Source organism: Lutjanus erythropterus, chromosome 14 (assembly GCF_056507025.1).
Source record: "Lutjanus erythropterus isolate fLutEry1 chromosome 14, fLutEry1.hap2, whole genome shotgun sequence".
In the NCBI taxonomy this organism is placed as follows: Eukaryota; Metazoa; Chordata; class Actinopteri; order Lutjaniformes; family Lutjanidae; genus Lutjanus; species Lutjanus erythropterus.
The window spans coordinates 6,778,648-6,796,930 of record NC_139330.1 but is presented as its reverse complement, the minus strand read 5'-3'; the positions used below and the strand labels follow the sequence as shown (position 1 = coordinate 6,796,930).

The window sequence follows — 18,283 nt, the reverse complement described above, 5'->3', positions numbered from 1 at the left end:
GAAAAAAACTATCTGAGGTTTGTGTGTCAATATTTGCTCAAAAGTCACCTTTCTGCTGCTAAAACACGTGAACATGAGTGGACTGAAGGCTCACAGCGGCACGTTTTGCCAATTAAAATTCATGACACCTTCAATCGGAACAACAACAAAAGTTGTCTTCCAAGTGGAGTAGATATAGCACTTTGCTCATAATTAAACAAGGGACATGAGCAATTTGTTAAACAAACATGAGCTACTCAAAAAATGGAGGTTAATGAGATGCTGCTTCACTGTGATAGAGGAAAGCATTGTATTGTGCAGGTTATTATGCTGTTATGCAACTTGCAATTCCTATGTTACGCCTCTGAACAGAGGGAAGAAAATATTCATACCTATTTGCAAGAGGAAGCACAGGAAGAGAGGGGAGATATTTTATATATATCAAAAGGGAATAAAGAATGGTTCTGTCCCTGGGGACATGTTGGTCCTGAGCGTAATGACTCTCAGTGCAGACCTCCTGAGACAAATTGCCACTGACCCCCATGGATTTTCCAGGGCACACTCGATTGGAAATGGACTATTCAATTTCCCACAGGGAGCCTTGCCATTTCCTCGCTATGCATCATTGAAAAGGCATCCACTTTTGGGTTTGGTCGGTCCGATAAAAACATTCACAGAATGTTGTGTCAATAGTGCAAGAACTCTCCAGTCCAAATTATAGTTTAATTTATTAGATTCTCTTCAGTCATCCACTGAGATTAATAAAGGAATGTTCTTTTGTTAGTTTTGCATATTTAAATACATACTATGCAGGATTTTCCTGAAAAACAACATATAGACTCAAAAATAAACTCTCTAAATCACTGCTTATAACCCACTAAAAGCGTGAGGTGATGTCTGTATCTGCAGAGACCCCACCCTCTGTCTGGATTTTCTTATTTTCGTTTGGGACGTGTCCGGGCTTCAGCTTGTTTGACAGCAGTGTTTAGCCCCCAGAAAATAACAGCATGGATGCTGTGAGGTGGGTTGTTGAGGTGTAAAAACGTAGCAACCATCACTGTTTCTCCTCTGCTCTCTGTCTGTGAGAGCTGCAGAGAGATCTACACACACACACACACACACACACACACACACACACACACACACACACAGGCCACACAGACTGAGGATTGTTTTGGCTGTATTCACACGAAATCCAGCATTTAACAGAGATGTAGGTGTCTTTATATGTACTTTAGAACATAACCACTGTGAAACAGAAAACTAACATTTTATTTCTGTGATTCACCGCTTTGTTCTCACTAACGCAGCGCTACAACCTCTCTTTTGTTAAGCCCAGAGGGAGGAGCCAACTTTGAATGCTGCGTTTACAAACAATCCTGCGTATTTGATGGCGGTAAAGTGTCAATAAGAGCGACAGGTACATTATAAAATATGGTGATTATTAATACAGCATCCTATTAAATTTTGAAAATAAAAACAACCTAACCAAAACAAATCTCAAGTATTCCATATATTTCCAACTTGGTGTTCATTTATCTAATAACATTTAAATAACTCATGCATATTAATGACTAATGGTTCTTTTTTTCTTGACAGGAGTAATTTTGGTTACATTGTGCTTGGAAAAATGCATGTTTTAACTGTGCACTTTTCCAAGTTAGAAATCTCACATGAATGAGCAAAAAAGTTATCATTCTGTGTTCAGCAAGAACATAAACATGACACACAGGAAGACTCTCAAAACTCAACACAAAGTAGTTTAGTTAAATCTATGTGCCATCTGAAATAAATCACTTTTATATTGCATCTTGCATAGGACTAATAGAGGCCCCTCTTTACTTTATTTCCATAGTTGATGTGGTTACTGACACCACACTGAGTGTCTTCCTCTTGATATTTCTCTTATGTAAATACACTTAGTGTGTTTATTCTGTTGCACTTTTTCAAACAGTGTTTTGGGGGAATTTATTGAGTATTTCTCTACATTGTTACATCAGATACTGTGTGAACTTTTGCTCGCTCTGTTCACGTGATTCATCATGTTGTCGTCCAGTGTCACTCTAGCCTGATGAAGAGCAGTGTTGCTCAAAACTTCACAACTTTGGTGCATTAAATACATGGAAATTGGAGCTTTTTTTTTTTTTTTTTTGCTTATTTCATTATTTGCTCAACTTCTGTTCAGCACCTGCCTTGGTTTGGTTTGGATGTACGTGAGTACTCCTGCGTCTGAAATAAGTGCAGTTTTTGAAAATGTTTTAGACGATGTACGCACAGCTGGTATTTCAATTTCAATCAGTTTATTTGTGGAGGTGTAACATCTGCAAATTAGTTTATTTCCACTGATATTCTCAGCTGTAACTGTATTCTTTGAAGATTTAGTTAAACACAGTTTTCTGACCTATTTGATGTTCCTGCTGTGATATTACTGATGTGAAATCAATGATAAAATTGCTTATTTTGTGTGAACTCAAGCTCTTATTTTCTTAAGTCTGTGAAAACATAATGATTTTTTGCTGAATGAGATACACTTAGAAATAACATCATGAAAAAAAGAAAACATTTAGCCATTAAATTGTACATACATGATGCAGGGGTTTTCAGGGTTGCAATTATTTCTGAAATTCTTTAACATTTGTTCAAGTCAAATTCATTTAAATCATCATCTGCAATTTGTTTTATTTGTGTATCGTGAAAAAAACAGTTTGCCACCTATTTCCCTCCATATTTAACAGTAACATCGCTATAATGCCAGAATGAAAAGACGAGGCAACAGTCATGGGGAAGGACAGAGGAATATGCATTGGAGTGCGAGTGGTTCCATATAAATTAGTCACCCTGTATCCCTTTTCTCCATCATGTCTAGAGAGTAACGCGCTGCAGCCTCACAGTGTAATGGGAGAAGATGAATGAACCATTAAAGATGGAGGAAATAACAATCTCTTTTGAAGCTATAGCTAAGCCACTGGCTTGCTCTCATAAATCACCTACACAAAGCAGCACCACAGTACCATGTATTGCTCTGTAAACACGTATTGTGCACATTTTTATCTCATTTCATAATACAAACTGAAGGGATAAACAGAATTTTATATACAGTACATCAAAACAACACCTGGCTGCCAGCATTCCATCAGCGGAGGACAGTAAAATGGCCATAATCCATGATCTAAAGGCTGAACTATAACTAAACAAACTGGCATGCAAAGGATGCATTTCAAAGTCTACAGCTGAAGTATAGGTATCTCCCTTTTATCTATTTTCTGCTAAGATTCATCCACTCCCTACTGCGGGCCAAGAAATAGAGTTTTTCATCACTGCAGTCTCTCACTGGCATCGACCAGCAATATTGATCTGGAGCAGATCTCCTTCCACTCTACCTGGGGAGCCAGATGAGCCTTGTTCATATTGATCCAACCTTTTTATTCTACATTCTCCTTCGCCCTTTCTTTAGTTTGGGAAAAAAAATATGTGCTTGTCATCTTTTATAATAAATATTCTTTGGGAAAGGCATTGATAAGTGTTAATCCAAAGTCTGCTGTTGGATTTTGTTATCATTGATGATCTACACGAGAGGACGGCGAGGCTGTTGAAACCTGCCTCCAACCTCAGAAAAACCATCTGTTATGACAGTTCGGAGATGTGAAGGATGATTGAGGATGCTGCCGATGAAGCTGAGACTGGCACAAAGAAGCAAAACATGTCTATCAGGAAGCCAGACAAGCAGGTCTGATGTACGAAAATAAAAGTTTGCTCGAAACCAATAAACCTAATTTTCTTCAAAAAGAAAACACTCTTATTTAAAGTTGTTACAAAGAGTTTTTGACTGGTTATAAAAGTTTAATACCGATGCCTCTATGTGACCTGCATAAGTTATATTAAATCAACGGAAATCCTATTTAGTATACAGTCTATGGCTGAAACAAGTTGTCCATAGGTTGGAAGAAAAAAATCAGTTCTTTTAAGTATTGTAATTTTTTCCTTATTATTCATGAATCTTGAATTTTCTCTGATCTCTGGAAACAAACTAACAGCTGCTGACTTCACATCTAACTATTACTTTGACTCCACACTGAGCAGCTACAGCAGCCTGAAAGGGTCAAAACTCTGTGTGCAGTTTTCAGGGGCTCTATTAATCTGGCTACAAATCATATCTATTGTTTTATAAATTATTTTAAAGCACTAATTTACTGAGCAGGAACAGCTAAATGTAGCAAAAAAAATGCAATTAACAGTAATATTGAATCACAATATGTATTGAAATGGCACCCGACCATCATTACAGTATAGAATTGGCTGCAGGAACACAGGAGTGCAAGACGAGAGCAACACTGAAATTTGAGAATAATAAGCGATTACACGTCCTTCAGTGTACGATGATCAGCTGATTATAACTGTCCGTTGTCTGTCAATGTAAAGAAAGCCCGTTATCTCAAAAAAAAAGCCCACTGCTTTGAAAATACACACTGTCTCACTGCCTGCCAGACTCCATTAACATTTTACTCAATTTAACCGTTATAAACATCTACTTCATCTACAAGATTAATAAAGACTTATAAACAGACCCTTACTCTTTCAGTGAACATTCGGTTTTAATTTTAACTTTGAAATTAACATTAAAGGACCAAACAGTAACACAAGTTAAGGGCCAGAATTGAAACTTTTTAAGCGGACAAGATTCCACTTTTGTGGATATGTAGTTAAAGTTGTAGCACTGTCTTTTGTCAGAGAAATTAGTATTTAAACTCAACATCTTTCCTTAATCTCTGATGTTTATTACAGTACATATATTACAGATTTCTCCTTTAACTCCAGGCAACAGTCAGTGTTTCTTTTCTTCCTTCAATACTATATTTTTTTTACTGTCTATTATAATCACATACTTCCGTTTTATAATCCCACTTTTTTTTTTTATCACACTTCTTCTTTCCACGTAGTAACCCTTTTCTTTTCTCTGCCCATTGCCTTGTGCTCATTCTCTAAATGCCTCTCTGTGTCTGCTTTAAGTCCTCCTCTCTCTCTCTGTGTGTCTTCCTGCCTCCCCCTCAGGAACAGAATCTGTGGTAATGTACTAATCTGTGGAGCTTTAATGCAGTCTTGCCAATCTGCCATGTCAAGATACACAAATCTAACTCCAGGCAATTACAGGCCTTTTTTCTCTGCACTGCAAAGGAGCCTGTTCCCCATCTCTGTTGCAGGGAAAACTGCCTCTGTGACCCATCAAGAACAATTACCTGTTTTTGTAAGAAACACTGATGGCCCTGGGGTGGTATATGGAAGAAGTAGACATAGCAGGCATGGAGAAGGTAAATTAGTATGTAATAAGTAATATTGTTTGTTTGGACAACCTGTGCAGCTGAATCCACCAAGAAAACAAGCCCCTTGTTTGGATTATTTGATGTGGGGTTACCTACAGTAAATGCCTGCACGCCACCATTTAGGAGAAGCATAGAGAGGCATCAGCATGGATTTTCACTGCTTTACTTTGTCGTCAGACAGCCTTTACTGACAAGAAACTGCCAATGTATAAGCTAACCAAACTCCATAGGTGAAATCAGTAACTTTACCTGACAGAACAAGACTTGCTGGCCTCAATCTGTTGATTTGTTTGTGTTATTGAGTGACTTTGGTGACTCTGAACTGTTTTTAAAACACCATAGTCACTCAGTAACACAAACAAACTAACAGATCGAGGCAGTGGTTGACCAGCACCTCCTCTGTTCTGTGATGTAAAATTATTGATTTTTCCTATGGAGTTTGGTTTGTTTGGAGAGAGTGAAATTTGGCTTATATACTGTCAGTTTCCTGACTAAAAAAAGCTTTCTGATAGAAGGGTAAAGTGATAAAAATAGTCTAAATATACCATACACCTAAACTGGTATTGATTTTTAGGGTGGACTATGGATAACCACACTTCAGCTAATCCAAACTATTCCTTCTAAACTGGCTCCATGCAAAGTTAACATAAATATAGTGGGAAATCAGATTTGAGAAATTATAGCAATAGTAGAAAAGTTTCCAAAAACTCTAAAAATGTTCCTGTGTTAACTTATGGATATCTCAAACACAAACCAAAGCACACTTTTCAACTTTGTAATCTTAACAAGTCTGTTTTTGTAATAATCAGTTATTCTGCCATGTTTACAGAGTCATGTTTCAACAGCCAATCACTTCACTCTTTGTAGAGAGGCCAGGTGGCTTTGGATACCTGGCTTGTATTGACAGCATTGATGATAATGTGGTGCTCCCATTAGTTTAGCTTCAATTTGGGATTAATTGGGCAATTTTTGTGCTCTGTTATGATTTTTTTTAAGCTGATATATGAGTCAGCTTCACAACGCAGGTGGTGAGCTGAAACTTAGCCAGTTTCCACTCTCCTGGCTGATATTTTCAGCTCTCTACACCAAAACCTAAGTATTACAGCGCTGACACTCCAAAATAAGCTGCTAGTCAGACAATGGCAGTCTACTGAGGGTTTGTTGGTTTCGCACCTGGCAGTCGGGACCCTCTAAAGAGATCCCATGATAAATCTGAGCAGTCACAAGATGACTAACAAGGTAGGACTGAAACAAAAGCAAAAATTCTAACACAGAAAGTTTCACTTCTCTTACTGAGAAATAAAGATTATTTAAATGAAAGAATCTGAACAGTTAATCAGTTTATTACTCATAGGCATATTTAAGTGTCACACAAGGACTTTACTTTGCCAGAAAATTTTTAATTATAATATAAAATAAGATAAATATTCAGTAATGAGTCGTTGTTTTACTAAGTAAACATACATATTGAAATATTAATAATGATATGACTGTTGTTCTTACATACAGACATGCATACATCAGGTTTTTCAAGAAAATATTGATAATACTGATGTTGTAGAGGTGTCAGAAACTCATATATCAAATATGATGCAATCCACATTATATGGGAGGATGCAAGCCAAAATCCAACTTACAACCTATTCAATGAACTACCTATGGCTTCATTTCACTGTTGGACTGCAGTACTTTTGAATGTGTGGGAGTTTAAAGTAATGTAACTTAATTTCTTTGTCCTTTAAATAAACATAAACTGGCGGTGGAAATCTTCATATACACCAAAACTCTCTTAAGCTTGTGAAAATTGTTCTAAAAGTGTCTGATTCAATTATTATTACGAACAGCACCAATGGATCTGTGCATCAATAATAATATTTGATCATAGCATTTCATATCTTGCTAAAATAATCATTATAACAGTTATTCATCGCACTTTCTACCCTCACTCCAGCACTAATCGTGTTTTTCTCACTATTGTTTTTTGGAAACACAAATAATTATACGTGTGAAATTAGTTTTGACATACTTTTGGTGCCATGCTCTTGAATCAAAGCTCACACATGCAGCTATTTTATTGTTCTGTTGTAGTCTACCAATTCATTTTAGACGCAGCAACAATTTCAAATGATAGTAGCAGCCCTGGGGGGTCTGTTGCCTGCAGCTAATGATGGTGTTAGTGCAGATAAAAGTGTAAATCGGTTTGTTAAATATGCTTTTCTTGAAAATTTCAGCAAAGGGATTTAAAGATATCTCAAGGAGGAGTTCAATGACTGTCGTGCAAAGGGAGGAGCTTTGAAATCTGGGTCGGTCAACAGGAATGTCTGCCTAAGCTTGCAAAAATACAGGTATGCTAAAACACTTCCTGAGGACTTCTCAGCAAAAAATCTTAGTGAAGATGTGAAAAAAATAAATAGTTGCTGAGACTTAAATCCTGGAACTGAGCAGAGCCGTGACACTTGAGAGATAATGCCACAGTAAACATTTTCCCTCACCTCCATGTTTATAATTTCTTCTAAGTGACTTTCTCTTAAAGGGCTGTTTGAATATGACAGAAAGTAAACACATAAATATAAAGGCAGGTCCACGTCTTTCTGTAAGCACTTCACTCATATTTTAAAAGCTCTGCGTGTTGAAGAGACAGCCTGTGTCTACAGCATGATGTCTTTAGCAGCTTATAGGCCATCAAATGTAATATTAAACAAATTTCTGACCATTTTTTCATATGATATTCTGAACAAACATACAAACACAACAGTTCTGTTTTTGCTTCCATGAAATGAAGCAAAAGCAAAAGAGTTGAAGCAAAAGATCTAAGACTTTTTCTGCGCTCGCAAAAGGTTTCGTCATCTCAAATTTGTTAAAGTGAGCACTTCTCATTTTTTAAAATAATCCAATCAAGTCTTGATTTGTAAAGATCAACAGATCATTGGCTTTATGCCCTGACAACTGTCATTTACATTTTCAGATTCTTCTTTAAAGCGATAATCTAAATGTGTGATATAACGGGCAGGAAGCAACGCTCAAACGCATGCAGATGCCACGAGTAGATGGGGGTGGACAGAAAAACAAACACTGGGAGAAAAAAACAATTCCACCTCACGCTTCAATCCTCGAAGATCTTTTTGGTGTGATTTACAGAGTTTTGAGGATATCAGCTGTAAAGATTTCTGCCTTCTTTTCAGCATAATGAGACTAGATGGCACTTGACTTGCGGTGCTCAAACACAATTGTTACTCAAGATAATCCACAGACCTTGACAGAAAATAGTTCCTACATGAAACTGCTCACAACAAGGACTGTGGATTATCTTGAGTAGCCGGGTCATGACTTATGGAAAGAGATACTGCTTTTGAATTTTTCAAATGTAGTTTTTTTGGTGCTTTGAGCACCACAAGTCGAGTGGCATTCAGTTCCACTGTATTGGAGACAAGGCAGACATCTCTCTCTCTGATATCTCCAAAACTCTAAAGATCTACGGATAAACAGCACTACAGGCCAGAGGAAAAATATGTATATTTGATTTTTGGGGTGAACCGTCCCTTATCTAAATCATGAACAAAATCTGAGAGAGATAAATCTTTTGTGTGCACAGAAAAAATCTTAGATGTACAACAATTACTTATTAATCAATTGTTAATTGACTATCTAATTGCTTACTATTTTGGTAATCAATTAAATCTTTTTATTCTGGGTGGGGCATGAGGCAGTTCAAATCCAGCCTGCCTGTTATGTGCTGTCTTAATAACGGCATAAAGGCCAGAAAAATATTCATAAAAAATGTTGAGATTCACTGATTTCAGCCTCTCAAATGTTATTTTCTAGTTTATTTGTTCCTCTGTAACAGCAAACTGAATATCTTTGTGTTGTGGACGAAACAAAATTTTAGGAAACAGTGTGTTTAAAAATGTTTACCATTTTCTACATTTTACGGACCAAACAGCAAACTGATTAATTGAGAAAATAACTGGCAGATTAATCGAGAATGAAAATAATCATTAGTTGCATCCATTCACTGGCTGTAACAGCTTATCCTGGTGGGTTGCGGGGGGGCTGGTGCTTATACCAGCTGGCCAAGTCACCGATTCATTTCAGGGCTGACACAGAGACAAATAACAACTCATTCATACCTACAGACAATTTAGAGTTATCAATTAACCTATTATGCTGCATGTCTTTGGGCTGTGGGAGGAAGCCCTCAGAGAGAACCCACGCAAACACAAGGAGAATACGCAAACTCCACACAGAAAGGTCCTGCCTCTGCCACAGCTGGCCAAGTTGCCAATTCCCCAGCCGGCTGGAGGATTCAAACTCAGAACCTTCTTGCTGTGAGGCGACAGTGCTAACCACTGCACCGCCGTGCCACCCTCAGTTGCAGCCCTACTTAAATCTTTGACTTCAACTTGTGAAAAAAGGCAGCAAAAGTGTTGCGTTTACATCTTTGTTGAGGGTATTTGCATTGTTTTCTGATCAGGAAAAACAAAGAGCTACTGATTTGTAGGCATCATGAGATTCAGTAAAGCTCCTAAGTTTGGGGGTTTTCAGACCAGATGGTGATGATGTAACCCATATGCCAAGGCCTAGAGATAAACCCAATTGAGTTTTTGTTAAAAATTCTGAGTCAGCTTCTCAAACCACTGACATTTTACATAATGAGTGTCCAGATGACCACTCAGTGTAAGGTGTTATTATCTCTGAGTGTGCCCTCCAGGAGAAGTATGAATCAAGACCGTCAGAATGAGCCACTCTCACTACAAGACGTCTTGTATTTTTATAAAAATCTGACCACACATTTACCTCACAGGTTAGCAGTCATTTATAGAGGAATGAGTGCAACCACAGATATGCTTAATATCTCAGGTTCAAGCTGAGAAATTGTAATCCTGGGCGAGTCAATGGAGCTGAAAGGATTTCACTGACAGTCTTCCAAGCTTCATGTGAAGCTACAAAGGCAACATCTGTTGTTGATTCAATGCACACCGCATGGTATCTTGTTACCTGTCAGATAAAGAAGGCAGACAAGTCTTGACAAGTTGCACTCTGACATGCCGTTCCACATTATCTAAAAGAACTTGTTGCGTTTTCATTGCAAAGGTGCCAAGACGTGCTTCAGATGGGCTACTCTTTGGTTACAGCTGTCACCCTAAAATATGGAGCACCTCTGCGTAAGGTCTCTGTTACACGCTCAAACCCGATCGCTCTCCTGGAAAACTGTGACAAATACATAACGCTTCAAGATTTCTCAGAGCAGAAGACAGAACAAAGAAAGGAAGAGGGATTTTAATGCATACTTAAGGCATTTTTTTTACCCCAGAACCACCATCACCAGTATCATACACGAATGATGACACACACAAGCATCCCTTTAAGCTAAATATGACACTGTGAATGTCTGTTGTAAGAAGACTGTGACACATCTTTCCATTGCTTGTCATAATAGTTGTTATTTCTAACTGACATGTACCTGTACAGTCACATGTATACAAAGTACGGTGCCGCATCCTGACAACCGGTAAATATTTAGCTGTCATCTTACAAACCTGCCAACCCGACTATAAAGCAAAGAGGGAAATGTGGTGCACATGGGAAACCCAACCCAACTCCTGCATGAGCCCATGTAGAACCAACGTGCTGTGCTGTCAGGTCTGAATGAAGCTAAGGAAGAACTCAGTGGTCCTAACGTTCTGCAACTTTTGGAACCTCAGTTGACTTTCTCCTTTCCTGTCTCCTGTACTAAGATATGCTACGTGCTAGACTTGCCTATGTTGAAAAGAAAAGCAAATCTTAAGTTGGCTAATGCTAGAAAAACATCTGATAACTAGTGAGTTGATATACGTCTGTCATTAGCTAGCTAGTTAATTAGCATTTTTGCTAACATTAGCTACTTAACATGTTTGAAGAGTAACAGATTACATGTAACAGGATTACACAATTAGGATATATATTCCATTACAGTTACAGAAAAAAAATATGCAATCAGATTACCAATATGTTTAGGGAAAATTATTAGCATAATTACAAATTTAGAAGACATTTGAAAATAAATAATGAGTGAACCCTTAGCGAATCTTACATCAACCCGTTCATTATCTTGGCCTCTTGTGAAAAAATGCCTCACCATCACCGTATTTGTATTTAAATCAGATAACATCATCATCATTACTGCAAAGTGACAGTTTTGCCTTCAGCTGTGAAAATATTGTCATCATCTAAGAACTAGACATCTAATTTAAAGAAATATTTAGGGGTAAGACCAACTGCTAACAGTAGCTACACAGACCAACAGCTAACATGCACTGCATGCATTTGTGCACAACAAGAGAAGGCACCACCGAGAAAACAATTAATAAACTTATAACAAACATAGACCGTTATATTAGGCAAAACAATTTTTACCATGTTTGGTACAGAGATAATCCAAAAATAACAGAAATAAATTAAGTTACATTACTTTAATTTTGTGATACTTCGATTTGACTACATTTTTGACACATGATTAATAACTATCAAAATACATTTTTAAAGTAACTCTCCCTACCCTGCTTCTTAAGATGTACCTATATGCAACTTTTTTTTCTCAGGATGGTGAAGGCATGTTTCGAGCTGCTCTGCCTCTGGCTGGTTTACCACGATATTCTTACCCCAACTCTAACCAGTCTCACTTCTCATGCCTAAATGTACCCAACCCAAAAGATCCAGACCAATAAAGGCAATAAGTACTAACCAATCAGAGTCAGAGTAGGGTGGGTCATGACTTCACACCTCAGTTGTATCACTGCAACAAATTTCACAGCAAGGAGCTGCAATGGTAGAAAGGAAAATTACTTTTTATAAAACTCAAACTATTCAAAATACATAAGTATCAGCCTGTCAGTGTTCCTATTTTTTTCAAGTGTGCGAGTTAAAGCATCTAGTGATGGAGCTCTTGAAACGCTGGTTCATTATGACCTTTGCAGTTATGCAGATGGTCAAACTTTGCATAATATTGGACACTGAAGCATCTTACCGAGCTCGTGTTGAAGTAAACGGGTGGTACTTCAAAATCCCACATACTGTATGTCAAGTGAGCCTTTTTCAACGTCTTTCACTGACCCAAACACACTCCTACTCACTGAGCCGTGCTGAATCCCAGCTTAAGTACTATAGCATGTCATTAGGAATGCAAACATATGCACATCTCCTTACAAGATGTTTTTCTTTGGTGTTAAGTCAACATGTCCTGGATTAGATGCACTAACATTAGAATAAAGCTACTGCGCTTGTTTGGCTCTTTATGATGTTGATCATCAGAACTGCATGTGGATCTTTATCTATCTTGCATGGATTAAAGCATGTGATAATTATTCATTTATGCACTATACTGACGTTAATATACCGTTACGTGTGAAGAAAACACTGATGATGTCATGATGTTTTCTCATGTGGCTTAAGTTTTATACATAAAACAGAAAAAAGGCATAGATTTATCTCTCTCTCTCTCACACACTTACACACACACACACACATACAAGTCTTTGTATTACTTTTTACTGTGAAAACCCACAAACCATAGTGGGTTTGTATGTGTGAGAACATGACTAATATCTGCACCCTGTTAACTCCTACAGTTGCTGTATAATTGTCACATTTGATAATCTGATGTTCATTTTCCACATCAGTTCATGCAAATCTAGCAAAAAAACAAGAGTGTAGAATTGGGTAGGGACAATAGGGACATGTCCCTAACAATATCCAAGGATTACTTAATTGCCCTTTGCAATAAATTTGTTCAAAAATGTCACCGTCTAGTCAATGTCGGTGGGATTCAGTACTGTAACAAAGCACCTGTGCAAATTATAAATACAAAACAATGCATTTTTATGTTTTGAAAGATTGCACGCTCCCCCTCATTATGCCTCAGATTGCTTTGGTCATATTGGGTCCCTTTTCTGCCAAAATATTTAATGAATGAATTAAGCAGCTAGCGATAAATCTAGTGAGTTATTCAGACCTCCAGGGGGAAAGTGGGAAATATACACAAATCTATTATTTTGTGATCTATTCCCATGCATGCTGTAATCATTCAGCACTCCTCTGGCAGCAGGACAGCGTCCGTCTGTCTCCTCTTACACGGTGCACCTCAGGCAGGAGACTGACAGCTTTTAAGATGTTTATGGGGACATGTCCCCATCAACTGTGGCGTCGAATATCCACCAATGCAAAAGAACTCTGAAGTACAAAAATATGCAAGCAAACTTAAAGGTGCAGTGTGTGAGATTTGATATAATATTAAATATGTGTTAATCATTGTGTAATCACCTGATAATAAGAGATGTTGTTTTTCTCATCGCTTTAGAATGAGCTGTTTATATCTACAGAGGGAACAGATCCATGTAATAATTTTTCCCAAGACTGTTTCGCCTAGTCCCGCCCCACTGTGCTGTGATTGGCTGGTAATTGTTGCCTCAACAATGCATACTTTTGACTTTTGACTAAGCAAGATTATAAGATAAGATTTTTTTCCTAAACCTGTCCAAGTAGTTTTCTCACCTAAACTAACCCAGGAAATAGTAAGTCAGCTGCGTCTAAAACAAGTTCACACTGACATTTAGCTTCACACGGGACATGAAGCTCAGTCTCCAGGGTGACAGTCCTCTGTTTGATCCATTAGTCCACCACAACCATCCTCACTAAACAGCCATGTTTCTACAGTAGTAGTACTTATTACTCTTAACCTATTCTATACTTTATTGAATAGCATTGCATTTTTTTTTTTTTTACAAATTTCTTTTTAACTTAATCCTTTCTAGCTCAACTGGACTGTTCTGCAAAGTCAAATTCCTGTGTACCTTGTGCATTTTGCAAACAAAGTGATCCTCATTCTCACAGATACTGCCTTTTTCCTGAGTTTTACGTCCACCATAGGTTCTCACTTTCAAGGGGAGGGTGAAACAAATGATCTTATCTGCAAGCTCACTGCTAGATGCCACTAAATCCAACACAGTGATCCTTTAAACAGCAGAAGCAGACACCTCTGCAATGTGAAACTGATTGCTGAGTGTGAGACCTGAGCTACCACTTGAAGGCATCTATCAGCCTTACAAGTGTACGACACCTTCTTAAAAAGGCCCTGGTGTATCAGCATTCTCTAAAACCAAAAGAAGCATTGTGAACATCCATTTAATTTGACATGTACAATAAAGCACACCATGTGCAAACAAACTAGCGCAGGGATCCGCTTGCCCACCTCACAGAAATCCCTGGGATAATGAAAAGGTATAATGAAAAGGGACAATTTCCATCTTTAGAAAGTGAAAGCAATTACATTAGAAAGTATACTAATTTAGAAATAGCCCAGTTGTACCTGTAAGCCTGTCTGCACAGCCTGCAGTTCCTCTTAAGCTGCACATGGCAGTTTATTGTGATGACAGCAATTAAATACCCCGTGATTTGTGTGCCAGCGGTATTATGACTTATCCTACAGTATGCCCCGCTCTCTAGAGCTGGATGGAAACGAGGTTTTAGGACTCCAGTGTCAGAACACCAACTGAAAGCAGCGCATAGAAACTAGCCTGTCCTCAAGGGACCCAGCCATGAAGGAAACAAGTGGTTAACGTGACACAGGCGGACCTCAGGGGAGGCCAACATAATACACAATATTCTCACAAGCTTAAAGCAGACAATGAGTACAGGCAGCATCCTCACTCCTAATGCTCAAGCAGGGATACGTGCTTGTGACCACACAGCACATAACCGGACTGACGAGCTTTCACACTGTAACACAGGGGACAACTAACAATGGCCCAAATTAGAAGCAGTGTGCTCAGATTTGTGCCTCATCAGCGTTCTCTCAATCTCTCCCCGTGGCTTTCCTTCTGCCACATCAAAGCTGGCTGTTTGGTGGAGTGTAGTGAAAAAAAACTGTGGGTTTCACATAGGGCCATATAGTGTACAGTAACAAACACAAGTCAGCATCAAGTGTGCATACAACCAGTCTGAAAAGGGTTTAATGGCAAGTAATAACTGACTAGTTAAAAAGTGTAAAACTACTAATGGTCATTGAGGGCGGTAACTGACGAGTCAAATTTTAGTTGCACTAGTTTATTTTCAAGCCCACAGAAATAATGGGTTTAACTAAAGGGTTATGGATGATTTTATATAATAATAATAATAATAATAATAATAATAATAATAATAATAATAATAATAATGACACTAAATGGTTAATTTGAACAGCCAGGACAACTTATCTCTAATAGGTCTTAACAACATTTTACAATTACAGTTTGTATCTCAAATTATGAGCCTAGTATCTTAAGTTATTATTCTGAGAAAGTTTCTCTTTATTTTGAAATACTAGCTTATTGTTTAAATATAGTAAGTCATTATTATTATTTTTTTATTCTAAGTCATTATGTTTAGATACTGGCTCATTATTTTAAGATCCTGTCATTATTTAGAGATATTAACTTATTTACTTTTTTTATTATTTATATTTTATGTTATCTAATTATTTTAAGTCACTAAATCATTATTTTGAGATGCTAAGTCATTATGTTAAGATACTAACTCATTTTCTAAGATATTTACTCATTATTTTAAGATAGCAACCCATTATTCTAAATATTACCTTATTATTTTAAGATACCAGCTCATTATTTTAAGATCCTCACTCATCATTTTGAGAAAGTTTCTCTTCATTTTGAGACACTACCTTGTTATTTTTACATATTAACTCAGTTTTTTAAGTTACGAACTCATTATTTTGAGAGGGTAACATTATTTTGAGAAAGTTTGCCATTATAATGACTTACAGGATCTTTTCTTCATCACATTGTCAAAACTGGGCTTCCACAGGAAAAGACAACAACATTTCATAGAGGAGATGAGGATATGTAATGTGGCTCTAGCTGTTTGTCGCTGTTAACAGAGACTCCAGTCTGCAGTGTAAACCACACAACTGTAGAGTAACATCAGACTTCACAATCAAAGAAACTTTACATCGTCAACACTTCTATCCATATTCACATACTCCTTTTCTCAAGCTCATCTTGATCCTAGCCTACATCACACTGAAACAGCCTGAAGGTTTTCCAGCAGGTCATACCCAAAATCTAACCCACAGCTGGTTATTTGTGCAGACTTGATGTTGCTTGACAAGAAAATTGACAGGAAAGAGGCAGAAGAGAAAAGAGCAAAATCAGCTGGGGCATCAAGACCACTGCAGCTGCAGGACATATCCTTTTTGAAGGGCTTAAGGCCAAACTGAGAGGGCAAGGCGGCCATGGCCGTTTCTGCCCGGGTATCAACAGATGCACAGTAGTTTTGCTCATGTGTGCACGTGACGTGTATGTTTCAAAAATGTCACCACATTAAAATATTGCCATTTGTGTTAACATAATCCCAAATGTAGGATCTTTTTCCAAATAATTAGGTCCATTATTCCATCTACTCTATGTCAAGTATGCTGTGTGTATAATGAAAAGCCAACTTGTATGCATTCATTTGCAGAAACATAAGCATCCAGCAGGACTATGGAAATGAAACTTACCTTAGGAGATGGAAAAATCAATCTCTACATTTAATAATGAGGAATGGTTTAATTTGTGTGTGCAAGTCTGAGTGTGTGTGTGTGTGTGTGTGTGTGTGTGTGTGTGTGTGTGTGTGTGTGTGTGTGTGTGAATATTATTCATGTTTATAACACTGCAGCTTTTAGCAGCAGAACATCAGACATAGTATAATAACAGCCATGATGCCTGTTCACACTGCATAATGTAAGAACCCCACACATCAACAGACTTACCTGTTCAGATGACGCTTCACAAGTATATGATAAGAGATAGCATTTAACATAAAACAATATTTTATATTTGGTGTAAATCAATAAAAATATTACAAAACTCTTGTAAAGAATTTGCAAAACTAGAACCAATAACACATTAAATGTCAAAGCAACAAGAGCAAGCAAAATCAAGGAAAATGTTGTTTCAGAATGCAAGCAGAACACTTGAATGTCATGGTGTTAATCACTACTTTTCAAATTTTGAAGTCAGACAGTATTATTACATGCCATTCTCCAATTAGTAAACCGCGCACACATTGACATTCAAGTTTCCCCACACTTCAGTAAGCTAATGATGACTTGCTAAATTTGGCTTCACTTCAGTAACCAACTTGAAAGAATCAAAGTTTTACCTTGAATGCTCAGTAGGGACCTTAGAAGCCAAGCTTCCCCTCTCTGCCCTGAGGAGGAGAGTCAAATGGCAAAGATCAGAAGTCCACTTACCCCACAGGGAAGAAGAGGTGAGGATCACAGCCAGGATGGGAGGCCCACAACACTATGATCAAGCCTCACCCACACCCCCAAAAACCCATTACTTGAACAAAAAGAGTGTAGTTACCCCTGGGTGGTGGTGGTGGTGGTGTACTGGAACTAGGACAGCAACTATTGTGTTCATGTCTCATTTATGATTCCCATGCATCAGGCAGAAAAGAAACAGGTGACAGCTTAAACATGTGAATGCAAAGCGGAAGCGGCACCTACCTTGAAAAGCTTTCATTTAATTGTTGAGAAAGCAATCGTTTTTATTTTTTTAATGACTTTATATACTTCATTTAGCATGAGTATATAACGCCAGAAAACACTGCTGTCATTGTTTAATTAATTCAGAGAATTAAAAGGGTAGTACCTTTACTTTTACCTATGAGATTTGATGAAATGTTCCATGAAGAAAGCAGATTCCAGACAAAAAAAAAAAAAAGAAAAAAGAAGGGAGAACAAAAGGAGAGGAGACACCGATAAGTGTCATGGTCAAGTTGGAAAAAGGACAGGCGACAGGAGAAAGAGGCTTGATGGCTACAAATATAAGAGAGGAAATGGGCAACTAACAAAGGAAAGTGGAAAGAGAAGAAGAATACTTGACACCCCTGCTCTGCTGCATGACGAGGACATGCAGCAGCCACACAAATGGAAAGATGGTTGGACAGACTTTCTGCGCAGACACTTGCAT

The 18,283-nt window shown here is 37.8% G+C and overlaps 1 protein-coding gene across 11 annotated transcripts in view; it reads right to left on the bottom strand.

Annotated features, from left to right (window-relative positions):
- The window catches only part of LOC146315126 (neurexin-1a), a 376,350-nt gene that overhangs the window by 321,204 nt on the left and 36,863 nt on the right, over nucleotides 1-18,283 (bottom strand). For 7 of the 11 annotated variants that reach the window (XM_084736025.1, XM_084736027.1, XM_084736036.1 and 4 more), the window contains one exon: nucleotides 17,469-17,516. The exons of the other annotated variants lie outside the window; for them this stretch is intronic. In XM_084736025.1, the coding sequence (XP_084592151.1) occupies nucleotides 17,469-17,516 (48 nt within the window). The remainder of the gene's footprint in view (nucleotides 1-17,468; nucleotides 17,517-18,283) is intronic. 11 annotated transcript variants of the gene reach the window in all.